The sequence below is a fragment of the Mizuhopecten yessoensis genome, unplaced genomic scaffold, assembly GCF_002113885.1.
Source record: "Mizuhopecten yessoensis strain PY_sf001 unplaced genomic scaffold, ASM211388v2 scaffold9501, whole genome shotgun sequence".
Classification (NCBI taxonomy): domain Eukaryota; kingdom Metazoa; phylum Mollusca; class Bivalvia; order Pectinida; family Pectinidae; genus Mizuhopecten; species Mizuhopecten yessoensis.
Genome location: NW_018408079.1, coordinates 405,697 through 430,714, shown reverse-complemented (window position 1 = coordinate 430,714; position 25,018 = coordinate 405,697). Strand labels below are relative to the sequence as shown.

The window sequence follows — 25,018 nt, the reverse complement described above, 5'->3', positions numbered from 1 at the left end:
AAATCCTGGATCCTCCCCTGGAGGGAGTTTCGCTCTGTCGATTAAATCGTGTTTACAAATGTAGTCTACTTACTCTGTGAAAATAATGTTTTGTAAAATATCAAGATACCTATGAAATGCATGTGTGAGTGCACATGAGAACGGCATACCATGTCACATATACCGTGAGTTAGCGGACTGTGGAATGATGTCCAAAGTGTACATGACTGAGGGTAATTTGGTAAACAATAAATTGATAATTTTGATATCATATTGTTGATTTATTTCCATCATTTTTGTTATATGTTAACAGAGACAACTGTCATTGTGTAAATGTCATCCCTCTGCAAAAAGTTTTTTTTTTCAAGGACGATAACTCTTACCCGGATCAAAGTGATTGTAAAATGTAAAATAAATTGATTATAAAGCCATTGTGTATGTATTGTTCAATTTCCCACTCTATATGTATAGATCTTTGTGTCCTGTTTGCTTTTAGCCTGTAGATAATCACTTTTATCCGTACAAATTCAATAAAAATACACTTTGTGTAACATGTGTTACATATTTTGCGATAAATAAAATATTTGCAGGGTTAATTAGAAATGCTTCTTTTCATTTTTTTTATTGTTGTTATTGTTCCGAACATTTTGGTATTTTTTCCAAAAAAGTCCCCAAACTATCGGAATGTTTAGATTTTCATAAAATTAACTCTACATAGTTGCATAACCATTAAATGAAAGTTTCAACGAATTTTGCTGGTTAATTGCGAAAGTGTGGAGCTACCTTAATTTAATGAAATTTGAAATCTGAGAAAATATAGCTCAATACAGCTATAATTTATAGGTGTATATAGCGCAATCGGCAAAGCGTACTGAACCTGATAAAAAACCGAAAACTAGCGATAATCATCCTTTAAGATTTTTTTTATGTTTTATCGGACAATAGCTCTGGAAACTAGTTTTGTTCGTTTCATGTAACCGAAGTAAATCTTCGCCAGGCACAACTGGACCCTCGATATGCACGTGTCGAATTTAGCCTCGGTCCAGATATTTTCCAGTCGTTTTCTTTCATGTGAACTTGTTGAAGCGGTTGATCCGTTTAGTTCTGGTTATGGGAAAGTGGCCCCAAACTTTGCCTTGTTTTCGTAGTTTTGATGTCATGAAGAAAATTCTTCGTTTCCGAAATAGTTTCTTCTCTGGATGCGACCGCGTTTTAGATATGCATGTCACGTGATGAGGGTGTACCTCCATTGGAGGATATGGAGGAAGTTGAATAATCGTAAATTGAAAACAATCTGGAGTATTCATTGGTGACACTGTTTATTAATAATTACCAAAAATATGATAAAAGGCTGTATCTATTTAAATATTTTTTGAAGATTAGGAAAGCGGCAAATACCGCCGAGTACTTTTGTACTAGCTCATATTTCGTTGAAATCTCCATTTTACTGTATAAAGTATCCTATTAGCCATGTTTTTATCTTCATAGTTATCTTACCTTTAAATTGAACTGTCAGTTGGATTCAACTTAAGTTTGTAATTACACCGTATGGTTTAGAAACGTAAATAATGTTAAAAACATAAAATATTAAAAACAAATTACGTCCAAAAATATCTTGAATTGCAACACACTGTGAATAGAAGGATGTATATTTAGAATTCGATGATAAATGTCAAAAATTAAAAAAAAAAAATACAATTTGTACAATTATTGACCAAGACATGAAAAAATATCACAGTATATTTTTTTAATACATTGAATAATAAAACTCATATTCAAACCCACTGAACAACCTTTACTTTTAAATTCTAACCATTATCTTCCTGTTGGTATGCATGAATTGTAAAATGGGTCATATAGTACGACAAATAAATGTGTGACGTTTTGATGACCAGTACGGTATGTATATGTCACCTTTATCAGAAAATTTACCAGTGGCGCGAACAGGAAGGTGAATATAAAATCGCCGTCGATTCGGCTACGCTATAAACGTATATAGACAAAGGTGTAAAATATGTACGAGTTGGCTATATACATTTTCGATTCATGTAATGATGTTCTAGAACAATTTCCCCTTGATATATGATTTTTTTTTTTAAATGAAATTAATCCTCAGTTTCGCCTGCATCAACGGCAATGGGAAGTAAGCGGATCGAAATTTACGCAGCTATGCGATCTTTTTTGTTTAATTAAATACATGTGTATGTTTCGAAACCTAAGCTAGTTTTAAACGACACATATATTTATCTCATTCTACTTTTCCAATATCAGCAAAGTGATTTTGTAATGAACTGGTCTTTTTGTATAACACATGTTTAAATGCATGGATTTATTCGTTTATCGTGTTCTACACAGTCAGACAAGAGTTGTTCGTTTATGAAACCGAAGGACGAACCTAGTAACTCAAACATTTTTAGATCTGTGCAAAACTTTATTAAATCCAGCAAGAGATTTTGAGTTCAAATTGTCATAACAATTGTATATATTTATTGTCATTATTGAAATGTCATTTCAAATGTATATTGGGAGAAGGCGTTGATAAGTAGTTATAACTTGTGCCTAATCCCTTGTCTAATTTTGGCAATAAATATGTTTAAACTTAACCTAGTGATTGGATGTTCCATTCTGGTTTGTATTGGCAAAGACTTTCAGTGTATGTTTTAATATTTGTATGTCTGTATGTTTTAAATGAAACATTACATTTCAAAATTTTAAGACACATTTTTGTCTTACCTGAATTTTAATTTAAGAATGACCATATATAGTCATGCTCAGGTGTATGTCGACACCGTGTCATTTACCGTTGTTTTACACGATTAAGCCATTTTGAGTGAAATACAAGCGTTTCGTGCATTTGATACATAAAGTGATGGAACTATTCAATATCCTATTGTCTTCAATATAGTTTGATCATAGCATTAGATTATACAAGTCCGTAGTTTGATATGTGAGTTTTAATTCATCTGAAACATATGTTCGGCTTTATCTCAGATTGTAATTTGAGATGTTGCTCATAAATATCAATCTCTACCCAGGGAGAGCAAGGACCGTAACTCTGCGTGGAGATTCAATATAGGTAACGTCACACTACCACAATTTGTATACGCTCCAATTGGTACACGGTCAGAAAATGGTTCGAAAGTTCCTCTGATGGTCTAACAATAATAGAGATATTAATCAGCTATTCCACCAAATAGTTTTGTTTACAGCAACATTTTAAGAGTATGCAATGACTTCAAAGTAAACATGTCAGAAAACAAAATAAAAAACACGACGAGTTTTTTGAGGATTTTGAAAGGGTTAATTATAAGCATATTTAAGTGTTGATTTCTGGTCCTTGCAACGGATAAAATAAATATATAAATATATACAATTTTAGTTCAGTGAATTATATATTACAACAACATATTTTGTTGCAATCGACACATCAACTAGCAGAAATAAAAACAAGTTTCGTGGCCTGTACTATGGTGTACCAATTTGTGTACTAATCATGGCTGAAAAACGGACGAAATCTCACTGCGCGTTTAGCGTTATGTTTTTTAAAAACAAGTTCCTTAGAATCGAAACTTTTCCTGAGAAGGTACTACAGGGGATAGTCTTAGTCAAGAATCAAGACCTATTCCAGATACAAGATCTGGATTTTTAATTATCACTGAAAACCGTCAGAATTGTATCAATTGTTGTAGTGTGACGTTACATATAGATAATAAAACACCACGGAATTGTGCTGTACACATTTCGGGGCACGTGTACTGGCGTGTTATACTCCCATCCTCTCTCACTGTCTGGGCCTTATCTCTCGTATTGAACCGTCTGGCCATCTGACCGAATTTCTGTTATACCTGTGGTAAACAGGTATAAAAGGTAATGCCATTATCAATATCCTAAGAAAGTTTGTCAACAATATAAGTAAACAAAGGCGAGATTCTTTGAAAACTACCGTTATCCTGGACGATATTTATCCGTCTGGTCAGTCGGATTACCTGTACGTTCTATAATATTGACCCCAGACATCGCCTCGAGACTTGAGGGGGGTGATCACCTGTTTAAGCCGACTCCAGACGTTCGTCGTATGTTCCTATTTACCTGTCTGCAGGTGAATCCCGACCCCTGTCCCAGACATGCTACCTGCAATCTGGGCGTCGCGGATCTACCCGTGGGTAAATTCACCCGTTCACCCGAACAATGACCTCGCTAATCTACCCTATCACTGTCGGGATCATAATATAATAGGCGTTGATTAACTATGCATACCCGTATATATCTAATTTATACGACTGTACCTGGAATGTTTGACTTGTAAGGTCACGATAAATAGCCAGGTCACACGGGGGGATCTTCACAACTCACTCGGAACTTGTAAACAGCGGATGACAAGTTTTACTCCTGAACTTGCAGGATTGTTTACGTACTAAACCCGTAGTAACATATTCTACACGGAAGTTTATGTCGAGTTCATTCCTGTGTCAGGGACGCGTTACACAGTTTCACTTTCATTAGTGAGATATATTTTGTTGGACACGTAACATATGAACGCGATGGGTAGCGTTACCTCACCTGTTATATTGGAACGCCTGTCGTCCACATCGGTCCCCACCCCCGGGGAGCATCAGCTGACACCTGTCCCCGTGTCCAACGAGCATATGTCCGTCCCCCAATCCGTGGAACAATTTTCCACGTTGGGCAGCAGCTGGAATGGAGGTGAGTGATGAAAGCCAACCCTTCTTGTTATGTATTGTTATAGCTATTATTCCTTTCTATCCTATGAATTCTGCAAGAATTTCATATTAAATTTATATGTATCGCCCATTACCATCAGACATATAAAGCCGTAGTAGTATATACGTCTCTGTTACCATATATGTTTGGATTTTAGTTTCAACAGATGTTCACTTATACATTATACTTTAAATATTTGAATAAATGCATAAAGAATTGATAGTTTCTTTTATTACATATACTATAAATCAGTTTTAAAATGTGTAAGGTTTTAAATATGCTTAAGGTTGATGTATGTATGACATTTCTACATGAAATCATGTAGGACCTTTGTATGATTTTTTTGCTGTATTTTATCGCACGTCATAAGAGGCGACTAATGTGGTGCCCCCCTTACTGAATCAGGACTGTCTTCTGTTGATGTACAATACTTGGGATATTTCCGTTTCTCTCCTACGTTCATGTACTCTTTTTTTCTTTTCGGTGGCATCAACTTAGTCGACCTTTATATGATCAAATACAAAAAATAATGACTTATGTATGAACTTTCTGTATGACTTGTATGATTTTTGTATGACCTTTTTAATTTTAATGTGCAAATTCTGTATTGTCTTTCTGTATGACATTTCGTTTGGTCTAGTATATGACAGGTCTTGTTGCTCAATCGTAAAAAACTCACAGACGTTTCACTCAAAACACAACACTTTCTATAGCAGTAATTGAGTAATGAACCTGTTTCTATTTCTCCACCAGCCAGTCCCCCAAACTGTTGTAGATGCGGAAGTGGAATATACGACAGACTCGTGGTGCGCGTGCAGGACAAACTAATGCACAGCGCATGCGTTCGGTGTACGTCATGTGGCGTGGAAGTGTCAGAAGTTTGTTTTTCCGACGGAACTGACATATACTGTCAAACTGACTTCTACAGGTGAGCTTTCATGATCACATTTCACAGGTGTAAAAATCAACAACAGCACAATACCTTCAGTGGCGTGTCGTTTTTCAGTAGCTCCGATGGATTAGTGTCACAGCGCGCTACGTTGTTTTTATGAATAAGTTTGGATCACTTAACCGGTTTGTGAATTAGCTTCATAAATTTAGATAATATAGTTGACTGTAAAATGAACGGTTTATCTTTTATTTTTCCGCTTCCCTACTTTGGTTTTTCGTTGGTGTCTCCCTATAGACACCCGTCCTCATATGACCCTGGCTGTTGCGAGGACGTTATAGAAAAAAACAAATGTACGGTTATTTTTTGAGAAAGCCACACGAAATTGTGTATCACATGTATAACTCTTTTATGTAAAAGGTTGTATTTAGTTTGTGTATTTATTTACCTTTTACCATGTGTTAGTATTGTATCTTACCAATGTCTTACTTCCTCATCACCAGGCGGTTTGGCGGGACGTGTTCCGGATGTTCAGGCGTAATAGCTCCCGAGGAGTCCGTCCGAATAGCAGGCAACAATATTTACCACGAAAGATGTTTTGCATGCGCACTGTGCCACGTTGCATTGCAAACTGGCGATAAATTTTACATCCGGGAAGATGACAAGCTTCTATGTGAACGAGATCTCCAAAAACTGCAAGGTAAATGGGAAAAACTATGTGCTTTGATATAGTATTATGTTTCCCTCATATGAAATGACACCGCGAAATAAAACACGAAAAACGAGGAATGCACCTCTAGGTATTGTTGTGTGTGTGTCAGAAGGAGGTCAATTAGTGAGATAGGACAACTTGGGCGTGCATTGTATGTTTCAACCAGTTGAACTAAAAATTAAAACTTTCATTACAGTAAGTCACGATGACATATTTTATCCTAAGATATTTTAATTTCTCTGTCTATCGATATTCGTTTAACATCATTATCTAACATATTTTGTTTAATAGAGTTCGGAAGGTCCCGGGTTCGAACCTCGGTCTGGGCGTGCATTTTTCCATCTCCTGTTACAAAAGTATTCATTATGAGTCTTCTCTATTATTTTTGACAGCTTCTGATGAAGGAAACGTTACATCAAGCTATGACAGCAATACGGGTAAACGGCTCTCTTTAAACCTAGATCCTCATCAACGGAAGGTATTGGAGCAGGCATATCAGACCAACCAACGACCGTCACGTCATATCCGGCAGAAACTGAGCATGCTCACAGGCATTGACACCAGGTTGATACATTCATGGTTCCGTAACAAACGAAACAAAAACAGGAGCAGACGAATCAGAAATATAAGGAGGGGGAGCGGAGGCGGAAATCAGGATTCTGGACTAAGCGACAACGACACAGCAAATTCCGGTTCTCTCTCTGGTTCCGGAGATGATGCACGGAACACAATAAATGGTAGGCAACAGTCGAAACAGAACATCAGGTTCTTTAAACTAAATGTCAAATACAAATTACAAACGCAAATTCACAATTTTCCGTGGACCTTAACTCAATTTTTCTTTAGATCTGTGCAAGACTTTATTAAATCCAGCAAGAGATTTTGAGTTCAAATTGTAACAACAATTGTATATATTTATTGTCATTATTGTAATGTCATTTAAAATGTATATTGGGAGAAGGTGTTGATAAATTGTTATAACTTGTGCCTAATCCCTTGTCTAATTTTGGCAATAAATATGTTTAAACTTAAACTTTAAACGCAAAGTTAATTGAATGTGTTTATGAGTTTCTTCGTTCGTCCTTATAAAATCATTATACGATTCAAAGGTTAATTTAGGTGTGATTGTTAAATTTCTTTTCAAAACAATATAAAACGATTGAATGTAATTATTTTTATTTTCAGAAGAGCAGTACCCGATGAATTACACAAGCGACCTGTCCACCCTACAGACCAGCGCCATGGCCAGATCGCCATACAGTAGACTCAACACTTGGCTGAAACACGTTGATTCTTTGGCAGTTGACGCCGTCCCGCCAAACATAGAGCTTAAGGCGTCCGACTTCACAGCCGGCGGAGAAATACGGCTCACACCAACCAGTGATGCCCAGAACCAATATGGCGGCTTACAATGGTACCAGCGACAGGTCGAACACCACGAGAGCGACACCTGGATTCCCACAATATAAACTGTGGCTACTTAAACTACTGTCGATAAAATACTTAAAAAGTGTTAAGTTGTTTATACAAACGTTTATCAGCATTGTCTCTATTTAATAATGATGAAGATGTTCGAGTGATACAGACAGCCTGCATATTGTGTGATGATGCATCATTTGTTCCACATTTTTGTCACAAAATTTGTTTAAATTTAAGTTAGATTGTTGAAATTAAAATATTTATGGAAAACATTTTTTTATATGATTTTTAAAGCACAGCACATTGCATTATCAACTACAACAGAGTGGGGTACCAAGATTATGTCCTGTAAAATGAAATAGAGTATAAAATAGCCTCTAAACATAAGGATAAATAAAACAAAAGAAATTACATCATAAACCCGCATCAAACAGCTGAGGCTTAAACCAGGTTCTCTGGAACACAGGGACCCGATCCTTTGCTACAGTAGGTGATTTTACTCAAGAACGTAAACTATTAAATCCAATTTAAACTGTTTGAAATTTAAGGTTAAATACGATAAAAACCCAGTGGAGGTTTGATTCATCGTATGACCTTTTAATTTATGGCCGGTCTGGTTTGATGCTCAATGATAATTATATAGCATCTTCCGTATTTCGAAATTTTCCGACATATCTAATCAATCTTTGCGAGTACAAAGATTTATGGACAAACGTCCCTGATCAACGAACGTAAATTACCAATCTTATTAATAAACTATCATAATTAACTAAGATTATGTTGTGAAAAAAAGGTTATGTTGTATACATTTTGTAGTAAATGATGCCAACCATCCCCTGGGCACCACCAGCAAGCACATGGAACTGATATTCAAAACGAGGCCGCGTTACAAGCAATATTAGCAAAGCTATCGAAATACGAAAATAAGCCTGGGTTTGCGAAAACACAAATTATCTCAAATTAAATTAACAAGTAAACAACACGTTAATTTGACTTATCTGAAAGATCAACTGCAGTTAAACCGTTGATTTATCTCGAAGCGTTGACTTTATACGGATACCCCTACACCCCTCATATCTGTTCCTCGATAAACAATGTTTGGTGTAACGGTTTCGCGTTGACTTCATTAACCTCATTTCATCACAAAATACACCGCCTGACCATGATGTAATTCCTTATCACAAAAGCCGATATATGCTTCAGACTCAGAAATATCAAAGGTGATATAGGGGATATAATGACCCATTTAAAGGGTGCGATACACTGCCTTCCCGTGAAGAGTGACTGAGATATGCTGCGGAAACCATTATTCTAGTACTTGAGGCCAAGGTCAGAGTTCAAATAGAGGTCACAGTGACCTACTTTTAGGATGTGACACACATCTTTCCCATTGTGCTTGATACTCGGTACACATAACACTTACATTGAGAGGATGTGATTAAACATAAAAGTTTAAGTTATATCCGTATTTAAGGAAGTTATGTTCCTTAGTTAAAAACATTGTTTGACTACTCCTACCAAAGCACTCCACCGATTTGAATCATACTTTATTTGGTACATGCATTGAAAATGTGTCGGTAAAATTTATAAATTGGTGTTACCTCCCATTATCATGTAATTACGCCCCTTTGTTTTAAAAATGTTCGCATTTCTCTCCCCACAGTACATCATCGATTAAATTGATATTGGGTGTACAGAACCATTGCATCAAAAGAATGAGAATAAAGGACATAAAATCGAGTTATCTTACCTATATATTGAGTAATTGAAAGAACTATTCGTACAGTTCTCAAAGAAGACTTGGAAGTGCATTAGGCTGTCATTCTAGCAATAGGTGTAGTTCAGGCTAGGTCCTTTTTCTGACAAATCAACTGTTAAGCCAATCGAAATGTAAGGGATCCGTTCTCAACCCTGCACACTTAGTCCAAAAGCGATGCCATCTAATGGTTTACGTAATAACAATATATATAATGTTGGCACCAGGCGACAAACCCTTGACCCATAACGTACGACGTTAATTACCTAACACTGGTTGGCTTGCCTAGTGTTACAGGGATGTCGTGACTTAAGATCAGAGTACTATGTACCACCACCAGCTATCGGAGACAGTAAACTATCACTCCCTGTTATCCCCGCAGCCCAGATTACGTACGGCTCTGTCGGTTACTGGGAAAGGACAGATCCGAGGACAGGAAGGATTAGTTATATACTACAATATAGTAAACGTAGCCGTACTGTTTTGTGTTAAAGGTTAGCCCACAATGGGTTCCGAAGAGATGACAATGCCTCCATTCGGACTAGAGTTGAGAGAAAAGGAATTCTGCATGAGGAAAGGGTCCATGTTTCTTAATCATGGTTCGTTCGGAATGGTACCGAGGCGAATAAAAGACGTCCAGAAAAGGTAAATCTCATATTTAAATTTTCATCGTCATAATAATATCAGTGTTCATCAGATATACAAATACCGATGTTTTGAACGTTACACGTAATAGTTTCAAGTTTTTAACCACGGACTTCTAACTCCGTGATTTCAATAATAGCCTCTGCACCATCAATTAAGTGCATGTTGTAATCTGCTATTGTTATACATTCATGTTCCTAGCTACATCGATAAGATGGACGATCATCCAGATGACTGGTTCCGCCGGAACAACCTCGGCAAATGGAAGGCCGGAAGGGACGCTATCGCCATGTTTGTCAATGCTAACCCCGAGGATGTTGTACTCGTACAGAACGCAACGACAGGTGAGAAATCACTGTGAAATCTGTGTGGGATACTTAGTTACTAAAGGTCAGAGGTCACTGAAATATGTTACTTCTAATATACTACATGTCAGAGGTCACTGATACCAGCTACTAATTTACCTCAGGTCAGAGGTCACTGAAAATATGTGTGGCTATCGTTTACTACAGGTCAGACGTCAATGTGACTGTGGACACAACCAGACACATGTATTTGCCTTTGACATTGTGTATTTCGTTGTTGGGTATGATATTTATTTCAATTTATGACTTCATTTAAAGCAATGTAATAGTGAAAAGTGTCACCCATATAGTGTGTGTACATTATGTACATGTATTAGGATGTAGGAAAGTCTTATATATATAGTGTGTGTACAATATGTACATGTATTAGGATGTAGGAAAGTCTTATATATATAGTAATGAGGGAATGTGTGTGGGATAGGCTATTTCATTAGACTATTACTGTAAAAGTCATCAGCGACCATTCTTTAAAATTGTTCACGTATTTCTGTTCCAAGGGATAAATACAATTTTGAAGTCTCTGAACCTTAAAGAGGGTGACGGTATCCTAGCAACAGACAACACGTATCCAGCGATTCAGTTCACGTGCGAACACGTGAAAACATCAATTAACGGTATTTTATCTTTGTGGTTTTTTTTGAACGAAATCAATTTTTATCTTTTAAAAGTAATCGTTTTGAAGAGATAGAATTATCAATAAATGTCTCGATACTTTACCATTCCCAAATTTTATGATTTATCTTAATATATTTTAATTGTTGTGAAATTTTACCTATTTGAATGTAAACACAAGAATGCATTTTTGCCTTTGATCTGACATAACATTACAAGGAAGAATATGACATTATTTTCAGGAGCGAAGTACCACATGATGGGCGTTAAATACCCAATAGAGAACGAAGATGACGTAGTGGACCAGTATCGACAGTTCCTCTCCTCTAACCCTAACGTGCGCCTGGCGGTCATAGGCAAGGTCAAGTTCCTTAACTCCCGCGCAAAATAGTGGATGTGATAATATAACGAGCTTGTATGTCTGAATTCGTTTTCACCAAATAGCTCAAGTTCCCTTGTGTTAATGAAGTGAAAATAGTGCATTACATTTTCGCCGAAGATGCATGCTGGATGTTGCTTTTCAGATCAAAAGTTCCAAGGTCAAAGTCGTTGTTACTATAAATAGAAAAACTAAATGTCAACACTTTTACTTGAGTTGTATTGACTTAATCAAATGCAAACTTACTACAAGGCTTTCTTGTCAAAAGTGTTGTGCTTTTGGCTTATTTCAGGTTAAATATTCAAAATTCAAGGTCACTGTTGCTATATATAGAATAAGTCGTATATGTCATTTCCGTCACAGATCACATCACAAGTTCCACTGCCGTGGTCATGCCCATCAAGAAAATCATTCAGGTGTGTCGAGAGCATAATGTCATGTCTATGATAGACGGTGCGCATGCGCCAGGACAGGTGCCCATTGATATGAAGGACCTGGATCCAGACTTTTATACAGGTTGGTTTGGAAAAGAGTGTGTTATTCAGTGTGTAGGAACGGTTAGTAGCTTAGTTCTTGCTCACAGTGCTCCGAGAGCTACAGATAAAGTGCATGACGTTGTAGAATAACGTCAAATGTTTAATAGTTTAAAATTATACTTTTCTTTCTATTCTGTATATATGTCTGCTCGTTTTAGGTCCATATAACCATATTTCACTATTGGTCTTTTTTCATGTGAAAGCATGAGCGGTTACGGCATTTCTGATAACGGGCTATTTTAAAGAAATAATCAGCATTAATAATATTTTATATATTAATTTTTATTTTCTAAATAATATATTTCGAGTTTGAGAAAATGTTAGGACAAATAATACAAAGAGAGCATTTCCAACGTAACGAACAAACATATGTCGATTGTAGATTCCACCACGTCATGATGTGATGTGTGTTTATGTCTACCAAGGTATTGTTATCTAGATGTTAAATGATTTAAAAAATGCTGTTCTAGTATTTGTCACGTAATGACTCGTTTCCAATTCAACAACATGCCGCACGCAGCTGACATTATATTGATTGACCATTGTAGCCAGTGGTTCATTTGTGTCATTTTAGAGATATTTGTGGAAACGATTAGTACATGCACACGTGTACCCTCACACGACAAAGCAAACACGTTCAAGGCCAGTTTACAATACGAGGGAACCTTTAAACAATAGAACATGCTCGCGCGCGTCTATTTTTTAATCATACATGATTCATTAACAAAATGAAATGAAATGAAGTGGCGGTACATAGCCGACGTGGTAGAATGAGAAGTAGTGTACACGACATATTCTGTAAAAAAAAAAATACTGCTCAAACAATAAACTTCAAAATCACCTGCAATTGGTATTGTTAGTGTGGTACCTGGATATCGTTTAAATGTTGATATTGTAAATATACAGGTAATCTACACAAGTGGGCGTATACACCGAGAGGATGTGCTCTCCTCTACGTGAGGAAGGAACATCACGCCTGGGTCCGCCCCCTAGTCACCTCATGGTATTACTTGAAAGAGTTCACGATGGAATTCTTCATGCAGGGAACACGTGACGATTGTGCTTACGTAACTGTACCCGACGCTCTTCAATTTTACGATGACCTTGGAGGAATGGTATGTTTAATATAAAAAATCAACTTATTAATTCTTGTTTATGGACAGACGTTTTCTTTGGAATTTCAAGATTGGTCAAATTTGAATGAGATAGAGAACAGCTATTCTTTATAATATCATTTTGCTGTGTATTTGTTGAACATAAAATGTAACGTCATTTGACCTACAATTTACATGTATATATTTACACTTCCACTGCAAGTTCCTCTATTCCGTCTTTGCGTATTGCACAGTTATCTTCTCTTGAGAGCAGGTATTGATTGTTACGTCATTGGTTTGTGTGAGAAAATTCCGTCGTTTTCCCAAAAATTGATGACGTTACTCTCAAAAACAAATAACGTAACAATCAATACCTGCTCTCAAGAGAAGATAACTCTGCAACATGCAAAGACGGAATAATCATTACTATATAGGACAATGGGTTCATAGGCCTATGCACGCAATTTGATCAGCCGCCTTGAATAATATGAGACAACCGTCAGAGGCAAACATTTTGATGACGCTAGGCTGTTACAGGAATCTCATTTGCAATGACGACATAACACTTCAATATCGAAGAGACAAGGGAATAATGATTGGACGGCATTTTTTCAATGTTTATGCTGGTATGAACGTAATTCGATTACATTCATATTTACCATAAAGCCCGCTACCGGTATCTATGTCGGAATATGTATGTAACCGATTTGCGTTTATACCAGCGTGAAATTGAAAAAATGGCGTCCTATTCTTGTATATATCATATGTTCCGTTTATATCCAAATTTACTGTCATAATTTTCGTACGTACATGTATGTATCATGTAAATGATATATTTTCGTATGTGTTTAGAAATATTTGAAAATAAATCTATGCATCATAAGGCATTATGGGTTATTTTTGGCCTCATAAAAAGTAAAAAATTTAACTTGAATTAATTTACCATTTTCTGTTAGAAACATCATTTTGGTTAATTGGGGCTATCTTTCTTGGTGCAGATTGTTTTCCAATGCACATGCGTACACTCTGTTGATGCTCTACAATAGCAACGAAGTTGCGTTGCTATGCAGAAATAGCCAATATATGATGTTTTCGGACAGTGAGTATGCAGAAATGAAAGCCTCCGCATGTGACAAATAAAAATTTCTTTCAGCGAATGAACACTGGTATAAAAATGTTTAAGCATGTCAAACGTTATGTTTTTTTGTTGTATGCGGAGGCTTTCAAATATTGAAGAGTGATCAGTTAATTTCCTTCAAAATGGCATATTTTCCAACCAAATAGCGCATAACAGACGATATTCACACAAATGCAGGTTTAATTCTCTCTTTGTGATGCTATATCTCCTAGACCAGTTGTCGAATTAATTTCATTTTGCATACTTCAATTATTCCAGATTACGAATGTAACATTTAATTCATAATCCCCGGTGAAGCCGAAATGACCTTTAACGCCCCTAGTCCTTTCCCAATGTTTCATACACACAATGTACTTGTATGTACAAGTTTCGTATGTGTTTGGAAATATGTATATATTACAGTCTCGCCTACATTCTATATGTGTTTGACCATATATATCATGATTCTGTTATATATTTCCCCAGACTGCAATAACTGGGCACAATTCCTCTCTCCTGGACATCCTGACTGAGCGGATGGTGACGGAATGGGGTACGGATAAACTTCCCATCCCCCGGGACATGGAAGCCCCATGTTTGAGAATGGTCAGGCTGCCGAAAATGGACGGCTATGACATCACGACAGTACGTACATGTTTGGGAACTGTAGTTGTATGCACAGGTGAATAAAGCTTAATGCAATATCATCGGATCATAGCGCCTGCATCAGGATAAAGCGTGTACACGTCCACCGCAAAAAAAAACTCACTTTAATTTGTTGCATACACATGTAATTCAATTTACTGTAGGAACTTCAAAAACCTGTGTTATTTGAAAAGTACCCCAGTAAAGCATTTTGGTCAGACGACCTCATTTGTAATTTTGTGTTGTAGGCAGTGCAACCTGTTTTGTATCAGTGATAATGTGTTGTAAGCAAGGCGACCTGTTTTGTATTAGTGATACTGTGTTGTTGGTGGGGTGATCTGTTTTGTATCAGTGATAATGTGTTGTAGGCGAGGCGATCTGTTTTGTATCAGTGATAATGTGTTGTAGGCGGAGCGACCTGTTTTGTATTAGTGATAATGTGTTGTAGGTGGGGCGATCTGGTTTGTATTAGTGGTAATGTGCTGTAGGCGAGGCGCTCTGTTTTGTATTAGTGGTAATGTGTTGTAGGCGAGGCGCACTGTTTTGTATTAGTGATAATGTGTTGTAGGCGAGGCGCTCTGTTTTGTATTAGTGGTAATGTGTTGTAGGCGAGGCGATCTGGTTTGTATTAGTGATAATGTGTTGTTGGCAAGACGACCTGTTTTGTATCAGTAATAATGTGTTGTAGGCGGGGCGATCTGTTTGTATTAGTGATAATGTGTTGTAGGCGAGGCGTCCTGTTTTGTATTAGTGGTAATGTGTTGTAGGCAAGACGACCCGTTTTGTATCGGTGATAATGTGTTGTAGGCAAGATGACCCGTTTTGTATCGGTGATAATGTGTTGTAGGTGGGACGATCTGTTTTGACTTTTTATCAGTAATAAAATGATGTAGGCAAGATGATCTGTTTTGTATCAGTAATAATGTGTTGTAGGCGAGGCGACCTGCTTTGTATCGGTGATAATGTGTTGTAGGCGAGGCGATCTGTTTTGTATTAGTGATAATGTATTGTAGGCGAGGCGATCTGTTTTGTATCAGTGATAATGTGTTGTAGGCAAGACGACCCGTTTTTATCGGTGATAATGTGTTGTAGGTGTGACGATTTGTTCTGTATCAGTGATAATGTGTTGTAGGTGTGACGATTTGTTCTGTATTAGTGATAATGTGTTGTAGGTTGGACGATCTGTTTTGACTTTCTATCAGTAATAAAATGATGTAGGCAAGACGATCTGTTTTGTATCAGTAATAATGTGTTGTAGGCGAGGCGACCTGTTTTGTATCGGTGATAATGTGTTGTAGGTTGGACGATCTGTTTTGACTTTTTATCAGTAATAAAATGATGTAGGCAAGACGATCTGTTTTGTGTCAGTGATAATGTGTTGTAGGTGGCACGATCTGTTTTGTGTCAGTGATAATGTGTTGTAGGTGGGACGATCTGTTTTGTGTCAGTGATAATGTGTTGTAGGCGAGGCGACCTGTTTTGTATCGGTGATAATGTGTTGTAGGGGGGACGATCTGTTTTGTATCAGTGATAATGTGTTGTAGGCGAGGCGACCTGTTTTGTATCGGTGATAATGTGTTGTAGGTTGGACGATCTGTTTTGACTTTTTATCAGTAATAAAATGATGTAGGCAAGACGATCTGTTTTGTATCAGTAATAATGTGTTGTAGGCGAGGCGACCTGTTTTGTATCGGTGATAATGTGTTGTAGGAGGGACGATCTGTTTTGTATCAGTGATAATGTGTTGTAGGTGGGACGATCTGTTTTGTGTCAGTGATAATGTGTTGTAGGTGAGACGATCTGTTTTGTATCAGTGATAATGTGTTGTAGGTGGGACGATCTGTTTTATATCAGTAGTGTTGTGTTGTGGACGACTTACCGTAGTCAGAGACGTATACCATATTATACGTCTCTGCCGTAATGATGTTGGGTTGCTAACCTGATGGACAACTAATTGCGATTATGTTTTTTTCTGTTACAGGCCGAGGCGTACCGATTGATGGACGACCTTTTCTATGAACACGATATTCAAGTACAGCTGTTCTGTGTCCTTGACAGTCTGTTTGTCCGACTGTCCGCTAACGTGTACAACTACGCGGATGAATATAGCGTTTTCATCAATCTGATACGGGACGTGTCACAAAACAAACGACCGATGTGTCTGGAAAGGATTTCGGCCAAGAGTTCGGAGAATTCTGACATGCCATTCTCGGCAAAGTAAACAGCTATACTGATATATCAAATCTGTCATAAAAAAGGATCATACCATACAAACTATATTTTTTAAACAATATGTATAACAGTGTAGGTGGCGTCAGACATGTTCTGGCATTAGACATAGGCCTAAGCATTATGTCATTTTTTTCCGAAGACACATCTTTGTTGTGCGTTTCGACATCATTCACATTACCATTTGAGGTCGGACGCCATAACATGATGTAATTTTATCGAAGACACATAACTTAACCTCCTTCGACGTTTAATGTACAAGTACGGAACTCTATGACGTCACATTTACCGTCACCAAACTTTATACATATGTTATTTTATGCGTCGACAATAAATATATATATATATATATATATATATATATATACCTATATAAATTATGGTTCTTAATTGCATATTTTGAACATCAGGGTTAACCATACAGATCGATTAAAAACAAAACTCCTGCAGAACAGGATATCTAAAGTATATCCGAAACATATACATTTTAGACGCATTACTTCTGCGTCAATCGATGTACATTTATGTATGTCATATCACGTTGCGTCGTATGGCGTATACTATGTTCCTTTTGCGTTATTGGTGTATAGCAGACTAGTGGGTGTTTTTTTTATTTTTTTTTTTTTTTTGCATCCTGATACATTGCTGTTGCTCAGGTTCGTCCTTTGATACAACATAAGGCGCACCGCTGCTTTACTTGACTTAAATAGGTAAGTTTATCGTGACCTTACCCACTGCATGTATCGTAAGAGGCGGCTAGTGTGGGAACCCCCTGCAGGTGATTTGCTTTGTATCCCCTATTATGGGACACAAAAGCGACCAAAATAAATCTGTTGCGCCCATTGCAATGTTTGGTATCTTTCTAATTCTTTCTACTTCTAACTATATTTTATTTCCTAGCGCCTTTCTTGGCAACACCTCACTTTTGGCTTTAATGTTAAACGTTCGTCCAGGTGAGGAAGGCATAGGATTCTGTCCCCCAGGCCTTGACATACCAAAGTCCTTAGAATGGTTGTTATTATTCCCTGCTTAACGTTCTGCATTTGGGTTATGGCAACATGCGACCGGGCGGAATGCTTTGCTGGGTGCCTTCGGCATGTGGGTGTCTTCGGCATGATACTTCAGTAAGATAGCACTATAAAGTCGGCATCAGACCCGGGCTATCGCAACGAGACAAGTACCCCAACATACACTGTCTTCGGCACACATATTTGTGCGCCGAAGACAGGATATACCGACTTTATGTATACACACATGCACGCTTAACAACACACATGGAGGCACGTCCTTAAATGACCTTTGCTATTGATAGGACGTTAAACAATATGAATACCAAACAAAACCAATTAAGGTAAATACAAGGAGAAGCAATGTCAATGAATTTTGGAAAAAATGGAACAAAGAACGTGAAGGCTAATATTAAAACTGAAGAACTGCTATGAGAAAACAGGAGGTTTCCAACAAGCTCATTGGATTTTGGAATTTAGTAATATATAAATATCAATCTGTGATATCCAATTCAAAATGTTTGCAATGTCATTGAAACTGTCTTTCCTTGCGTTAAACGGAATGCCTGTATATATATATATATTAAATTACGAAATATAGATACTTGTTAAAGAAGATTTACATATCGTATGCATAGTTAGCCTTGCACAAATAAAACACAAAACGGATTATCTCAAAATATCATTCAAGTATAAAGGAATGTCTCCTTACTACAAAGTCCTTCATTGTACGCACATTTGGATAAATTTGATTAGAAAAGGAAAAAGATGATCGTCACTTTTCGACTGCTGTCAGGTTTTGATTTTATTTACAAACGACCGTACATCAGCACCGCTTAGTTTCTGCATTATCAGTCAAGGTCTTTCTCGCTTTTTATATAAACTGAATTCTTAAGTGTCTTCTATATCATTCGTTCTCGTCCTGTATAATTAATACGCCGACGAATTGTGTAGTATGTATAAAAACAAGGAACACCAGAAATACTGCGCGAGATATACAAGTCACCACCCCAGGAATTAGATCCTGCCTAGTCACATAACATAGCCGCTGGCCCCGATTACATCCTGACGAGACTTTGGAAGGAATTGGCAACAGTTCGCTCCAGCCTTCTAGGGACATTTCGAACCGCTCCGAATGTCTGTCATCTAGAAAAAAAGATGACAAGTCCATCTCCGCGAGCTACAATCCGACACAAAAGAAACACAGAACGATCTACATATCCAGGAGATATGAGGCGGTTGAAGCTGTGAAAGGGTGTATAGCATATCACAATCAACCTGGGAAATCGGAGAAACCTCTTAGTCTCTATGGACACCATTTGAGAGAGTTACAGACAAGTGCATAGTGGCGGTCACAGTTATCTTTCCTGGAGCCGAATACGTAAGCAATTGTGAAGGCAATGCATCGATATTCCCACAACGAAGACATCGCCAATGTCTAAAGACACGTCTGAGCGCCACTCTCGGCATGTAATTTTATTCCAGATCTCGTCGTCAGCCTCTGTTAGAATTTAGAGATGAGATTCTAGGACGAGAATCAATCTGTGCAAAAACCGTTTTCGTGTTCAAATATAGATTTTGTGTGCAAACTAACTTTCTTGTAACTCGTTTAATTCATGTTATACGGTCAAAACTTCAATTGTAAACATTAAAAACGATATTAACCAACAGATAATCACCAGAACAAGAAATCGTGCTTGAGCGCAGATTCTGAGTGTGGACATGATAACGGTTTCATGAATACGGGCCAAATCGTGGCAGCAAACCCTACAGTAACTATGCTGGAAAATGTTGGAGCAGACAAATGTTAAACCCAGACTGTTCATATTCGAACCCCAAATCATTCAAAGAAATTATATTTCAGTCATCACGGCATGCCCTCTGACTCCAGGATAAGAGCTCCATGTCTCAACATCAAACAAATATCATCATAGATTGGCGTGTACGTATTTGCAAAGATTCACAAATTGCGTATCTCGACGTTGTGAAATAGGCCTCTTTTTAAAAAGGTCAATGAGATAGAGTTCCGGTCAAACTTCAGGTTTAAAATGTCACCATTGGACATGTTGACGAGGAGGCTATGAAGAGTTGTTTACACTATTTTCTTTCTATCAAAATACACATGCGCTGGGTGCTTAAGGCGTATCAAGCGTTCGAATATACTGTTATTGGAGCGGTAAAATGCACGGTCAGACCGGGGTTCGAACCCGGGACCTTCCGAACTCCAGACCGACTCTCTTGGACATGTTGACGAGGAGGCTATGAAGAGTTGTTAACACTATTTTCTTTCTATCAAAATACACATGTACTGAACCCGGGACCTTCCGAAATCCAAACCGACGCTCTTCCGATCCATTTTTCAATTTTATTTTATTACTCTATGGGATGATTTGCAAGGTACATAACAAGTATTCTCGGAATTAAAATTTGGTAAGTCAGTTAAACAGTAACGTTATATGGCACCCAAAACATCATTTCATCTGAATTTATATAACTTAAAACGACTCGCCGACAGAAGTGTTTGAAAATAATACGAGAACCATATTCAACAAATTTCAATAATGTTTCAATTGGCTTCGTAAAAACTCAATGTGAAATGACAAAATGCATGATATTAGGGTAAAACACACCAATATTTTGCGTACGTCTGAGCACGGAGACGTATATTACATTCCGTGTTCTGTGGTCTCTGATTAGCCTAACATTATCCCTATTGAGGAAACCATGCAATTTGTTGGATATCTCCAAAATATTTTTTTTCGTTCTACTCTCAAACGGGAGATTCACTTGACCTGGATCTGCTGTAAATTTGAATTAAGTGATCATTCAAAAATCTTTTGATCCGTCAGTGTCTGAGGTACAATATAGCTAACAAGGGATATAGACGTTTCGGTACTCTTTGTTTGCTTTCTCTGTTCTGTGTATTGCTGATTTTGTATTTCAAGATTCTCAAGCTTCACAAAAAATACCGAAACGTCAAAGTCTAAGTACGAAACAATATTCTTTAATATTTCGCCGCCCAACTTCAGTTGTTGGAGCGAAACGAATGCGCCCCTTGAAAATTGTACATCCGGTGTGCAAACAACATGGCTGCGGTCAGAGGCAAAGTCGTGACTTTTGCTAAAAATGGACTTTTCCGCAAATTATCAAGTACGTTTTTAAGTTTTTCTTTCGGACAGAAGACCAATAGACTGATAATGTCAAATATATTCAGTTTGAAGTGTGAACAAACACCGCTATAGCTTAGATCATAAGATGACAATAATACTCTAATTAAACTTGTTTAGGTACTGGAGCACCGGCAAATCTAGCTATATAGCCAGATTTGCTGGTGCTGTTGTCAGCCTTGTTCAGGTATCGTTATATAGCCAGATTTGCTATATGTATCCTACATTGTACTGTCGCAACTTTCAACATTTTCTTTCAATACTAGGCATCCATGCTGCTAGCTGTCCAGTGCACACACTTGTCAGAAGGAGGGTGATTGAATTTTCAAGTAACTCTCCAATCACTTGCCAGACCAGGAGCATACAGTACAAAACTGTCGAGGAAAACCGGCAGAATGAAACACTATATCTAGATAACCACGGTAAGTTTAATACACAAATAACACAAGGACCGAGAGTGAATGATTGGAATGGAAAACAAAGAAAAGAATAAATATATTAAAGTTTTAATTTATAGACAATGTACATATTAAACCTGTTGCACGCCATAGCTTGACAAAGGGGTTAGTCAGTCTTGAAACGTTGCCGCAAGTTTAATATGTTGCTGTACATTGTTTGTTTATAAAGTAAAACTTTCATATTAACATATTTCAAAACTGATGAATCTTATATATTGAAAGGAAAAACATCCACAAAAATGTTCATAGATTTCCGGTTCATATTCATATTCAATTACCCCTAGCTAGCTCTTTAGTAATAGATTCAGGGGCCTTTTATGGTCAAATTGTTTATTTTTCATGTCATTAATAACAATGAAATAAAAAAATCTATTCTCTATGTTGGGGGTCCCATCAATTCAGCTTTCCTGAAAGGATGTGAACATGCTATTTGATGGTTAGATTGTATTAATTCTAAAGCCGTGGGCAACATAAAACAATCATAACTTTCCAAATGTTATTTAATACTATCACCTTGTAATGTGTGCTAACTATCAATTTTTGTAGAATAAATGGATATATGAGTTTAAACCAATTGCCCAACCACTTATACATTTATAAATGTATAAACCAATTCACCTCTTACACATGTGGATTTGTAAGTGCTGGTAAATGAGAAATCTTCAAATCTGAATGTTTGTATCACTTATGTTTGAATGCCAATGTAACCTGCATGTATATTTATATACAGTATAATCTTGATGCATCGCCACCCGTTGTACCGCCAACTTCGCATACTGCCATCAATTTCGTCAAAACTGATAGTGGAGAAGACCTACCCTTCCTTGTTTTCAATCTGTTTTAATACATGTACATGTAGATTAGTGATGGAGCCTCTGAAAAAGTGCCTCCCAGATGATAATTATAAGTTCATGAACACTTCTAATTTTTGCTGAAGTTTTACTTTTAAAAGTTTAAATTAAAGGTATGTATATGTATATACTTCTTGCTTTTTTCAGAAAGAAAACTGCAAAATGCATTAACGCACGATGATTATTTTCAAGTGAAAGACTTGGTCAAAGTTGAGGACCTCTTCGAAACTTGTGCTCATTTAGGCCACAAAACTGGAGTTCGTAATGAGTACATGTCGCCATATATTTACGGTAATAGGATAGGAGTGGATATTCTGGATCTTGGACAGACAGTCGAACACATGCAATTGGCATTAAATTTTCTAGCACATATAGCCTACAGGGGAGGTGTTATTTTGTTTATCAGCAGAAATGTGCAAAGTATACCCCTTGTTGAGAAAACAGCAGAGGAAGCCGGAGAGTACAGTCACTGTAGGTACTGGCGGGGAGGAATCTTCACCAATGCTACACAGCAGTTTGGCTCCGTCACACGGCTCCCGGACACCTGCATTTTTCTCAGTACTTTAAACAGCGTGTTTGAGCAACATACTGCCGTTGTCGAGACCGCAAAGATGCTGATTCCTACCGTAGGAATAGTGGACACCAACACTGATCCTAGGCTTATCTGTTACCCTGTTCCAGGAAACGATGACTCATTACAAGCCATTGCACTCTATTGCAGGCTTTTCAAACAGGCTATATTAAATGGCAAAGAAATGCGTAAGAAAGATGGATTAGAGTAATTCAAAGTACACGTTAATGTTTTCATATGGTTTGGACGTCCAAGAAATCATTGTATATTCAATGAAGTGCTTGATGTATATTCATTAACAACAACTATCAATATTTTAATAAATTCATCCAGGTGTCTTTGTTTTTTTACTTGTCGTTTGTATATGGGAACAGCTCCTTTGTACTTGGAAAGCTTATCTGGTATTATATAATACCTTACCTGGCCTGAAGGCCCTGCTGAGCTTATGGCATGGCATAATGTATGGTATCCCTCATAAATTTGAATTCAATAGACTTCTTGTCAAGGATTGCTGAACAGGTTTTGACTATCTGGACACACAAGATGACTGCCAGGCAGCCATCTGGGATTTTGACTGTTAAAAGTTTGTTATTGCTATTTCTCAATTAGTATATCTGACAGATCGTTCTCAAATTTCATATTAATATTTACTATGTAAAAGAAGCTTTTTGTTGATTCATTTTGCCTATTTCTTAATCAGTTTTGTGTAAGTTTGATCTGTTATCTATTGCATTGAAAGTCTTATAAGCTTGTCCACAGTAAATGCATATAGTGGTAACTTTGGATTAATACTTCAAATTAACTGGCTTCAACATTGTCCTTTCAAATGAAGATCTTGTCAAGTATATGTAGTTCTTGAGTAATAGCACGGACTTAGATAATTCCGTGGTAATAGTGATAACGAAAGGCAAGTGAGCATGTAAGCCAAGGTGCGTCATCTGTTCATTCAAAATCTACTGTTTAATTTTTTATCAATGAGAAAGAAATGACTTTATTTTCAATAAGAAAGCGAAAATTACACATAGATAAAGGCACATCGATTCCTTTCCCATTTGGTATGGTAATGCTAGAAGCAATAATGTTCAACATACATGTATATTACAGATTTTTCAGTCAAGTTTCAACTTTCCGCGTTTTGGCGTATCACACTTCTTGACATAGCAACACTGCACTTCATTTTTGCCGTTAACTTTTGCTTGTTTACACTATAACTCAAACAATTGTTCTCCAATTTTTAGGTCACCTGAGACAAAGTCTCAAGTGACCTATTGCGATCGCCTTTTGTCCGTCGTCGTCCGTCGTGCGTCCGTAAACAATTTACATTTTCGACTTCTTCTCCAAAACCCCTAAACCAATTTCAATGAAATTTTGCAGAAACCTTCCATGGCCAAAGGTCAACTAAAATTGTGAATTATATGGTCCCCAGCCCCCAGGGGCCTGAGGGGCGTGGCCAAAAAGGGTAAAATTTACTAAAATTTCAAAAATCTTCTCAAGATCCAGATATGGTAGAATCAAATACTCTTCATCACATTTTGGACCAACATTTGTTTAATTGCCATTGGAAGTAATTCAATTAAGGTTAGCATTATCAGTATTGGGTAGCAGTTTGATAGTATGCACATATCAGCCCTGACTGACCCCCCGGGGCTGATGGGTGGGGCCAAAAAGGGTCGAATTGACTGAAATTTCAAAAATCTTCTTCTCAAGACCCAGATATGGTAGAATCAAATACTCTTCATAGATGGAAGGGTCTTAAGGTGCTTTACCAAAATTGTGAATTTCATGACCCTGGGGTCTCACGTTTCCCCCTGGGGAGGGGGTAAACTTTACTATAGTTTATATAGGGAAATCACATTTTGGACCAA

General features: G+C 37.2%; 4 protein-coding genes across 5 annotated transcripts in view; 3 read left to right on the top strand and 1 right to left on the bottom strand.

Moving 5' to 3' along the window:
- The window catches only part of LOC110458207 (monocarboxylate transporter 12-like), an 18,084-nt gene extending 11,931 nt beyond the window's left edge, over positions 1–6,153 (bottom strand). The window contains exon 1 of one of the 2 annotated variants that reach the window (XM_021509813.1): positions 6,069–6,153. The gene's annotated coding sequence lies outside the window, so the exon portion shown is untranslated. Of the gene's footprint in view, positions 1–4,539; positions 4,565–6,068 lie in introns of those variants that run through there. The other variant, XM_021509814.1, reaches the window with a different exon arrangement.
- LOC110458208 (probable L-cysteine desulfhydrase, chloroplastic) overlaps positions 1–17,440 on the top strand; it is a 20,542-nt gene extending 3,102 nt beyond the window's left edge. Inside the window, exons 2-9 of the mRNA XM_021509816.1 lie at positions 9,972–10,122; positions 10,324–10,466; positions 10,985–11,101; positions 11,342–11,455; positions 11,842–11,994; positions 12,921–13,129; positions 14,712–14,870; positions 16,852–17,440. Of these exons, the coding sequence (XP_021365491.1) occupies positions 9,983–10,122; positions 10,324–10,466; positions 10,985–11,101; positions 11,342–11,455; positions 11,842–11,994; positions 12,921–13,129; positions 14,712–14,870; positions 16,852–17,091 (1,275 nt within the window). The 5' untranslated portion in view covers positions 9,972–9,982 and the 3' untranslated portion in view covers positions 17,092–17,440. The remainder of the gene's footprint in view (positions 1–9,971; positions 10,123–10,323; positions 10,467–10,984; positions 11,102–11,341; positions 11,456–11,841; positions 11,995–12,920; positions 13,130–14,711; positions 14,871–16,851) is intronic.
- Positions 4,189–7,984, top strand: LOC110458209 (LIM/homeobox protein Lhx3-like). Its single transcript, XM_021509817.1, has 5 exons — positions 4,189–4,683; positions 5,455–5,629; positions 6,094–6,290; positions 6,695–7,039; positions 7,488–7,984. The coding sequence occupies exons 1-5, from the start codon at positions 4,512–4,514 to the stop codon at positions 7,769–7,771; spliced, it is 1,173 nt and encodes a 390-aa protein (XP_021365492.1). The 5' UTR covers positions 4,189–4,511; the 3' UTR covers positions 7,772–7,984.
- A 3,709-nt stretch (positions 17,441–21,149) lies between the features above and the next one.
- LOC110458211 (28S ribosomal protein S2, mitochondrial-like) lies at positions 21,150–23,491 on the top strand. Its single transcript, XM_021509818.1, has 3 exons — positions 21,150–21,256; positions 21,540–21,695; positions 22,730–23,491. Exons 1-3 carry the CDS (start codon positions 21,193–21,195, stop codon positions 23,362–23,364), a joined length of 855 nt encoding a protein of 284 aa, XP_021365493.1. The 5' UTR covers positions 21,150–21,192; the 3' UTR covers positions 23,365–23,491.
- The last annotated feature ends 1,527 nt before the right edge of the window (positions 23,492–25,018 follow it).